At 34.4% G+C, this 10,074-nt stretch overlaps 1 protein-coding gene and 1 long non-coding RNA gene across 2 annotated transcripts; one reads left to right on the top strand and one right to left on the bottom strand.

Annotated features, from left to right (window-relative positions):
* The first annotated feature begins 709 nt into the window (after positions 1-709).
* Positions 710-2,630, top strand: LOC141599065 (short-chain dehydrogenase reductase ATA1). Its single transcript, XM_074418954.1, has 3 exons — positions 710-970; positions 1,637-1,887; positions 1,968-2,630. Exons 1-3 carry the CDS (start codon positions 918-920, stop codon positions 2,507-2,509), a joined length of 846 nt encoding a protein of 281 aa, XP_074275055.1. The 5' UTR covers positions 710-917; the 3' UTR covers positions 2,510-2,630.
* A 490-nt stretch (positions 2,631-3,120) lies between these two features.
* LOC141599066 (uncharacterized) lies at positions 3,121-6,489 on the bottom strand. The gene is made up of 3 exons (XR_012523706.1): positions 6,279-6,489; positions 4,943-5,209; positions 3,121-3,395 (listed from the first exon to the last, which is right to left on the bottom strand). It is a non-coding gene; the product is annotated as an uncharacterized LOC141599066 (long non-coding RNA).
* Between the last annotated feature and the right edge of the window lie 3,585 nt (positions 6,490-10,074).

The following is a 10,074-nucleotide window of genomic DNA, read 5'->3' on the forward strand; positions in this document are numbered from 1 at the left end:
ATTATAAAAAAAGTTAAAACTAAAATTAAAATATCGTAAACTCGGAAGTTTGAAAAGGAGAAAAAGAAAAGTAAATCAAGTGAAATATAGGAGAGAGGGTAATTAAATCTGTAGGATGAACATGGAGGTCCTACCTTAATTTTTTTTCTTTTTAAACCTTAAAAACCATAGACCAATAGGAGAGCTTTATTGACTTCGGCTTTTATTGATAAAGGATGACAATTTTTTAAATCTTATTTAGTTATAATTAAGATATAATGTAAATAATAGCTATTTTATAAAGTTGTTTACTATCTTCTTTGGTGAAAAACTAAATTTATAAAGAAAAATTCAAAAAAAATGAAAATTAATAATGATTAAATCATAAAACCATGGTAGGAAAATTTTACTGCCGTATGGTCATAACTCAAATTTGGATTAAACCATGCGGTACACACCAAAAGAGAGTGATAGATTCCAAAAGTTATATAAAGAGTAAAAATAGAAGTTCAAAAGTTTGTGACACTGTCAAAAAATTTCATGATTATGGTCGGTAATACTAGACTCGAAAATGATCCAATTCGAGAAATACATGATCTAAAAATAACCCAATTCGAAATCATTTGACACAAACTAAATCCGACCTAAATGACCCATTTGCCTGATTTTTTTAATTCCAAGGTTAAGTCCACAAGTTTATATAGTTGGCAATTTGATCACCTACAAATAAGATCACAATCATGAAAATAGTAGTAGGAAAATGTAGGTAGGTGTAAGAAATGAGAATAGTGCTTTAGGTTATCCACAAAAAATCAGCCACAAAAAGGTTGTGACATTTAACATAATCTTTCATGATTCATTTTTATAGGAGTAATCACCTTGTAATGATTTGTGTATGTGTGTATATATTCATGTAATTTGGGAGTTATAGACCATAAATGTCAAAATCAAGAATGGAGTTTGGTGGAGCTAAGTCCAACAATGAATTAAGGTAATTGCCATACATACAATCTTTGTAAGAATCCTTCATTTTTAGCAAATGGGTCAAAGGGTGTCAAATGTTGTTATCAATTCAATTGTAGAGTCAGGATTTGTAATTAGGAGGCGGAAAAATTTGAACATTAAGTAATACGGTAAGGTGAACTAAAAACTTTCGAGAAATTTAACTAAGATGTTCAAAAGTTTCATTCTTTAGGGAGAGGAGCGCAAATTTGAACGTGAAATAATACAGTTAGGTGAACTAGAACATTTCAAAAAAAAATTAACTAAGATGTTAAAAAAAATTCATTGTTTAGGGAGGGGAGCATTTAGGCTATCGATCCGGTTTCAAATTTTCCCTCTTCATTTTCTTTTGGCAGTTCAAGTTCAAATCTTTGAGCGATCTAACGGTCTAAATTTAAGTATTAGAAAATGAACTGGAGGTAAATATAAATATGAATCTATTAGAAAACGGATAAAAAACGTAGAGGATCCGCACTATTAGGTACTATTGATTGAGATTGAGGTGTAGGGCTAACTGGGGCTAAGAAAACATCAGGTTTTCTTTCATTATATCTTTATTTATTTATTTTTTTTTATTTTTTTTTGGACAACGGAAGGAGAATAACTTACAATGTTCAACTAGCAACTATGTAACACACACTTGATTTCGATTTAGATTGAAGGGTAAGGTGGCCATTGTAACTGGTGCTGCAAGAGGCATCGGAGCTGCTATAGCCAAGTTATTTGCCTCAAATGGAGCCCATGTAGTAGTAGCTGATGTACTCGATGAACTTGGAGTCGGTCTTGCAAACTCCATTGGAGGTTGCTTTGTACATTGCAACGTCTCAAAGGAAGCCGATTTGGAGAACACAGTGAAGGTTGCTATGGCCTGGAAGGGCCGTCTTGATATTATCGTCAATAATGCAGGTCCGTATTCAAAATACCAAAAATATGATCTTATACAAGAGTTAAATGATAAGACGGGTCGTCTTCCACATTTTACGCAGGTACTTCAGGTGCAGACGGGAGCATTGTCAACGTCAACATGGACAGAGTGCGGGAGATTGTTGGAGTCAATCTGTTTGGAGTAGTACACGGGATCAAACACGCTGCCCGAGCCATGATCGAAGGAAAACAAGGTGGATCCATCATATGCACCTCAAGTTCTGCGGCTATCATGGGTGGGTTAGCGTCACACGCTTACACCATGTCAAAAGGAGCAATCCTCAGCGTGATGAAAAGTGCGGCTTGTGAGCTCGGGGAGCATGGAATTCGAGTGAACTGCATATCTCCTCATGCAGTTCCCACAGAAATGCTCATCAGTGGTTACCGGAGGTTTGTTGGCGACATTGGGGATGAAGAGATCGCCAAAATGTGTGCCGCTAAGGCAAGCTTATTGCATGGAAAGGGAGGAAGTGTAGAGGATATTGCAGCCGGTGCCCTTTTTCTTGCCAGTGATGATGCCGGGTTTATAACTGGACATAACTTGGTCGTGGATGGCGGCTACACGGCAGCTAACATCACCATGGCCCACATGTACAGAGACTAGAAGGGAGTATTCTATCCTTCACTAGGTTTTCTTCCTAAATTCAACTGTGACTCGGATTATCGATATGATTCTCAAGTACCATATGCAACAACATTAATATCAGACATGATTTTTTTTTCAATAGTTAGTTTACTCGGGCATAAACGCCAAGGCACTAAAAATACCTAGAAATACCGACCAGAGGAAACTACTCAGGACGCAGTATAAGAAAAAACAGGCACCCAGATCATCCCAAAGCAAAGAAATGCATAGAAGAAAAAAAAAAAAAAAAAAAAAAAAAAAAAAAAAAAAACAAAACAGAGAAAACAAAATATTCGAGTAGTGGCAAATCCTGCCTCATATCACTGAATTAGTCCAAAATCCATACAGAGAAATACGTGACTAACAATCCCGCCAAGGGCGATCCTCATCTCAGAATGTGTCACACATAGAGCTATAAAACCTTCTTAAAGTGAGTGGGCAGACATCTTATATCGAATGAATGAGCAACCGATTCATGGAACAATCGCTAATTATACTGTCATGACTGATGAATAAGATTTCAGAAAATGGGTGATAATCAGTTTCAGAAAATAACCGCATCAGATGAAAACTATAAAGAAATGTGGTATCAGATTGACAAGAATGTCTTTCTTGCAGAAAATCAAGTCACTTTCTCGACATGTTGGAAAATCATTATAAAACTGTGAACCAGAAATATGTACATTGGCATCTCGATTATGTTTACAAGTTAGCAATTTGGCGTAATCCTGGAAAATAATCTTAGCACTGTTAAAATTACAACCAAGAAAGTGAATGAGTAGATGTACTCAGACGGCACCAATGATTGGCAATGTTGTAAACTGACCTTCAAAAGAGCCGTATCCTCACCTTGGTAAGAGTTTGCCTGCAGTCACACAGTGATTCCATAAGATTGTAAATTAGAGAAAATCAGTTCTACAAAACCAAATAGTTTGGTGAAAATAATGCACACCACAAATTATTTCAGATCATTGTAAGCTACATGTAACTTTGAATGCTATGCACCGGGAATGTCAAATATCTTCAAGAATAAAATGTCTAAATTGCTTAATGAAATTGATTTAGTTCATTTAATCATTTTCAATGGAGCCAATGATCCCACTATTCTTTCGCTTTGAATTATGATGGAATAAACCAAACGGTTCACTCAACTGGTTGCGCTTCTTTGTATTGTGAACTAACTGTCATTTGATGTGATTCTCCACGAAATTTTCATTATGGATCATTGGGTCATCCGGAAACTTTCCCTCTGTGTTGTTAACAGCTGGATTGGGTAGGATAACATATGAGGTTGGCATATGTTATATCAAAATCACCAGGCAGGGAAAGTGCTAGATGATGAAGTGAAGAAATAAAAGCCATATTCTAAGCTCAAAATCTTTGATCCCCTTAGGGTGTGTTTGGATAGCGAAAGTGGAGAGAAAGGGAGGGGAGGGGGAAGGAGGGAAGGGAAAGGGAGAGAAGGGAAGGAGAGGGGGAAGGAGGGAAGGGAAAGGGAGAGAAGGGAAGGGGAGGGGGAATGGAGTGTGGTTGTTTGGATACAATTTCCCTCCAAATCTTGCCTATTGTGGAGAGATTTTGATTAGGCTTGGAGGAGGGAAATTGGATCCCTCCAAATCACTCCCCCTCCATTTCCCTCCACCCTCATTTGCTATCCAAACAAGGGATTTTAAATCCCCTACTCTCCCTCCCTTTCTTTTCCCTTCAAATCACTCAATCCAAACAGACCCTAAGTCCGGACTCCGGGGGCACACTACTTGACGAGTTATGAGTCCTTGTGACTCATGAAGTTACTGGCACATGACATGTGTGGTATATATGTAAACTACAGAACAACAACCAGAGAAGATTAGTCTCCTAAAAGTCTTTTTTCATACCTTGTAGTAGCACATTTAGGGGAGGGGCACACGGTTACAACTACACCCCATCTTAGAGAACCGTGTATGCAAACAGAAGAGAGAAAAAACAAAAGAAACTAAATCCTCATAAGCACTCTACAGAATCTTCCCTCTCCTCTCAAGCTCCTCCCTACAATCGACCTCCTATGACATCTCAATGGCTCAACTTCTCACTCCGGTCGATACCACAAGGATCAGTGGCAGTTGGGCAGGGGGCAACACAGATTCACATTTAGGCCATGGGGGTGCTCACAGCTCACCTTATCATTAGCAGTAAGCATATGTCATCAAATGAACACATTTAGGTTAACTCCTGCGGTTTTTGTATGTTTTGGAAATCCAATCTGCATAAACTACTGTGTTGTCGTATCCAATATGTGATATCTAGTGTTATGCTCGTGTGAGGAGCGAGAACCCATAAATAGCATCAGGATAAAAACTACAGCACCACAGAAAATTAATTCCTGACTAGAGGTTAGTACTCAATTGCAATGACAAGAGATCACCAACGAACCTGTATTCTGAAAGATATGAAGTGTTCATTCTCTCAAACCCAGTTCCACCTCCAGCTCATCATCCTCTTCAAACAATTTTAGAAGACGGGCATATTGTTCTTCTCGCTTCTTTTTCTGCCATAGCTTAAAAAGGAAAAAGCAAAAAAGGACTACTGCAGTAACAGAAAGGCATATGATGGCTACTGTGGTCTTAGTACCACCACTGTGAGTCGTCGTTGAGCTACCCTTGTCGTCATTTTTGGAGCCCGGTGTGTCACTTGCCAAACCTGACAAAAATGACAAACATTCAAATATCAAAGTACAGTTTGGCTTGAAAGGTAGCAGCAACAAATGCCCAAGTTCAATTAAAACCCGGAAAACATTCACCTTGGCAAGATTTCTAATACATACATAAATCTCAGATACACGAGCCACCAATGACACGACACCAAAAAAATCGGAACCTTCAATGGTGACCATTGTAGAACCACCAATGATCAACTTAACAAGAGATCCTTTTAATCTATAATCAGTGATCATTTAACCATTGTACACGACTCTTTTAACCTTAATCGCGATATAGTTTCCCCGTAAATTTTAATAAAACTGTTTCAGAAAAGACTAACCCCTTCAAAGGCGTACTTTACAAACCGAAAAACCAACATCTCTATTACCCTCTTCTAATCAATAATAAAAACTACTCCCTCTGTCCCGGTCATTTGTTGTCCTATTCCATTTTGGAGTGTCACGGTCAATTATTATCCTTTCTATTTTAGGATTACATTTGATGAGCAATTTGATCATTCACACACAATTTGGTCCACTTGTCGTTTAGTAATTGGCCGCCTCCTCTTCCCTTGGTCTTTGTGCCAAAACCAAAGGACAACAATTAACCGGGACGGAGAGAGTATCTCAATGTTATATCAAGCTACTAAACTCATTAGGGTTCTAAAACGCCTAACACATCTAATTTTCCCTTTCTTCTGAAATTCTCTATCCTAATAAGTAATTTTTCCGTTTCAATCAATTGTTTACCTCTGGTTTCTTATCGCGACATAATTTAAACAAAGGTAAATAGTACATAACTATCTACCATGACTACCAACACCTATTTTTTACTTGTCTCGTTTCACACTATTTTAACCGGTTCTGAGACATCATAAGCTTGTGACGCGTAACAAATGAGATTTTACCATCTACCCAGATACCCACAAACTAGAAGCTACATAATCCAAACTACAATTCATCAAATTAACATATAATAATAGTATAATACTATGAATCAATAAGAATAAACCACAAGATCAAGGAAATTTAACAAAATTTGTACAAAAAAAAAGAGATATTAAAAAAAACCTGGAGAAAAGAGAAGGAATAAAAGGGAAAATAGAAAGGATGAAGATGAAGAAGGAAGATTAGGCATGGCGAAATCAGGAATTTGATGTATTTATTTGTGATGAATTGAACACAAATACGTCAATATATTTATGGAAGGAGGGAGGGGTTTGGGTCAACGGTCGTCTTTCGCGTACTCTTCCTTTATTTTCAGACAATAACTACTTGCGTTAGTAGTTAGTACCAATTTTGATGACATTTTTAGACGTTACTTCTAATCTACCCTTATACGTACTTTTAATACTACTATATTAATATTAATTAATTGAGTAGGGAGGTTAAATTCGCACTCGGTTGATATATATTCATCATATTTGGATAAAAAAAAAATTAAATTAGGTAAATCTGTGATATATATTCATCTGATTTGGATAAAAAAAATTAAATTAGGTAGATCTCTGGATGTCGAATGCTGGTTGAAATGAAAGGATGAAATTTAGAATACTTGGTAAAAATATCTACAGCATCGACTATTGATGAAATGATTCACACACTTCAAAGATTATGTTAAGGTGTCATCAAATTTGCTAAATGTTGAATAATATCTAATTTCTTAGAATTATCAACACAAAAAAATCATATTGATTTTTCATATTCTAACCATACAAATGTACAATGAACAAAAGAAAACAAGGATGATCTACTTGAATGATACAATCAATTTTTTTAATATTGATTTTTAAGAAAATTTCCTAGGATACTGCTTTCTTTAACTTACATCTTTTTCCGATTTCAGGTTCATAATTTCACCAACTATGTGTTAACTAAAGTAAATGTGTGCTCTATAGTGTACTCCCTCCGTAATTATATAATGGTTCCATTTGACTGTTTAAGGTCAAAGTTTGCAAACTTTGATCATAAATATTTAACACTATGAAAAATTAGAATAAGATACTATAAAGCTATTTGCTTTTGCTTTTGCTAAAAAAATTTGTTTCATAAAAAAAAAAAACATTCTGCAAAAAATAATATAAAAAGGCAAAGAAACGTGGTCAAATTGTCACATAAAAAACCGGAAAATGTCAAACAGGAACATCATATAACTAGTTTTTGAACCCGTGCACTGCACGGGTGAAAACGGAAAGTATTATTAAAAGTAACAACTTACGTATTATTTGAATTTAGTAAATTATTAAATTTTAGAAAATTTCACTTTGTCTAATACCCATACACTTTAGATACTACGAAGTATGATTTTTTTTATTCGAAATACTTTGATTTTTTTCTCGACTTTTGATAAGTTATTGGCAAGTAGTAGAAGTAGGCGGTTAGGTAACTTAGACTTGTAAAAATTGAGTTGATACGAATAACCCTACCCAACACCCAAATTCAGGACGAAAGAAAGCTTGATCTGAACCCGAATTGTGTAAAACAATGGATAAGTAACTCCTTATATGAAACTCCCTTTGTCCCACTCATTTGTTTGCTTATTCCATTTTGAGTTATCTCAATCAATTGTATTGTGTACCTTTATATTTTTAGGAAAGCCTTTGATAAGCAATTTGGTACTCTACGCTTAATTTGATTCACTTGTTATTTAATAATTGACCCTCTCCTCCTTTCTTGACATTTGTGTCCAAACCAAAAGCAAACGAATGATCGGGACGAAAAGACTCAAGGGAGTATAAAACTTCATATCTTATTTACCCAATTGTTATTACACAAATCGGAACTATTACAATGCGACACATGTTATTTTCCTACCCCGTTGACGTATCAATGTTTACGTTCTTATACACATTTAAGTAAAGATGTATAAAATGTTTTTCTTACCCCGTTGGCATATCAATGTTTACGCTGTAAAATCTAATACCTCGTCTTAAACTTAAAACGAATCAAATAAAATACATAGGGCAAAAGCATAATACCTAGGAATTAATAATAAGCTTGTTCGATCCATCCAAGTACGGTGTTATTTAACCCCATCTTAAGTATTAACAACTATGCATTTATAATGTGAAGTATCAAAATGGTGGTAAATACAACCATAACCGTTGTGAATTTCTACGTCATATGGTAGATATATATTTTTAAATCAACCTTAATTAGATAACTGCAAGTTAAAAAAAGTATTGTGAAGAGTAGATTAGAGCACAATAAAAGATAAATCTAATTTTTGTTAGTTACATTTCTTGAAAGATACTCTCTTTGTCCAATTCATTTATTTTCGAAAATCTCAACCGTCGGAAGGGAGGGGGAGGGCCCTGCTAACCCCCTAGCTCCACCACTGCTCCGTACATAGATAAATGTAATTACATATCCCTTAGCTTTAGGTATTTGACATTTACGTGACGGTCATATTATCGTAAGATATCACTTGTTGGTACTCCACAAAATAAGGAGTTAAGAATGACATTTGCATCCCAATATTACTTCCAAGACATTAAAAACATTATTATGTTTCCTTCATCATATAATCATATAAGTATTAAATAAATTTCAAATGGTATATTGAATTATTGATATGGATGAAGATTTAAACACCAACGCCTCACCGCCCTTGCAATTTCTCACTCTTCTAGCTCAACTTCAGTAAATGGATTATACATCTGATACTACATCAGATAATATAGTTTTTTAATATTAATAAAAAAAATGAGTTTTGTTTTAAAAATTATGAGTTTTATTAGAAAGTTTTTGAGTTCATTCTTTTCAACATAAAACTAAAAAAATTACAATATAACTCAAAAACATTACATATAAACTCAGAAAAATTTAAGTTTTGACGTCGGAAAATTAACACGTAACTTTTAAACTTTATAAAACTCGAAAAAAATATACAAAAACTCAAATGTATATGGAGTCTGATGTAATAAATCCGATGTATAATCTTTTTTTCTCAGCTCAACTTCGCAAACCTCGGACATTGTCATATCTAGAGTTGACATTAGTGTCCCTAATGCAAGACGAACTATTAGGGAAAAAATTATATCACGATAAGATAATTTTGTTGCAAACATTTTAGATAAAAATTGTAAGACGAAATTGTATAAATGGGAAAAAAATTATTATAAATGAAATCAATTGTGCTGATGATGGGGAGAATTATCGTAATTGTGACCTTATATTCTCATTAGAATTCAAAATCACCATAGCTATATGCTACAAAATTATCTTCTCGTGATACAATATTTATTTATATGGTTTTCATAATTAGCAGATTCGATATTAATAAGGTAAATAACCACAATTAATATATGAGTTTCTTTTAAAGTCAAACAGATTGATTACGCAATCAATATTGCCGTGATGTCTATTTTGTATTGAAATTAAAATATTTATTGTTAAAATATATGTTAAAACTTTCCTAGTATTGTAAGGATAAATAGTTCATATTGAGGGGTTTGAAAAGGAAAGTATATTAACTTACAATAAAAGAATACACGACAATTAAAGGTTGTGAAAATAAGATTCCAAAATTTAGTGCAAATAATTTTCATTGATCATCTATTTCATTTAATTCCTTTTGTTTTTTTTATTTTTGAATATGTGATGTAGAGATGACACGTGGCAAATGAATGGAGCTGATGACATGTGACACCCGGTTACAACTTTAATATAATATATGATGATTTGGGAGGGAGTATATTACTACGATTCCAAAGGGCCTCCAAACCCATACAAAACCTTTTTCCTCCTCATTTTCAATTCTCCTCTTCTCTCCCATTTACGTAATTTTAACATAAAACTACACAAACCACCTAGCTAAAAAATACTACCAGGTATCGATCGATTAAAATTAATAATACAATTCTCT

Source organism: Silene latifolia, chromosome 9 (genome assembly GCF_048544455.1).
Source record: "Silene latifolia isolate original U9 population chromosome 9, ASM4854445v1, whole genome shotgun sequence".
NCBI lineage: Eukaryota > Viridiplantae > Streptophyta > Magnoliopsida > Caryophyllales > Caryophyllaceae > Silene > Silene latifolia.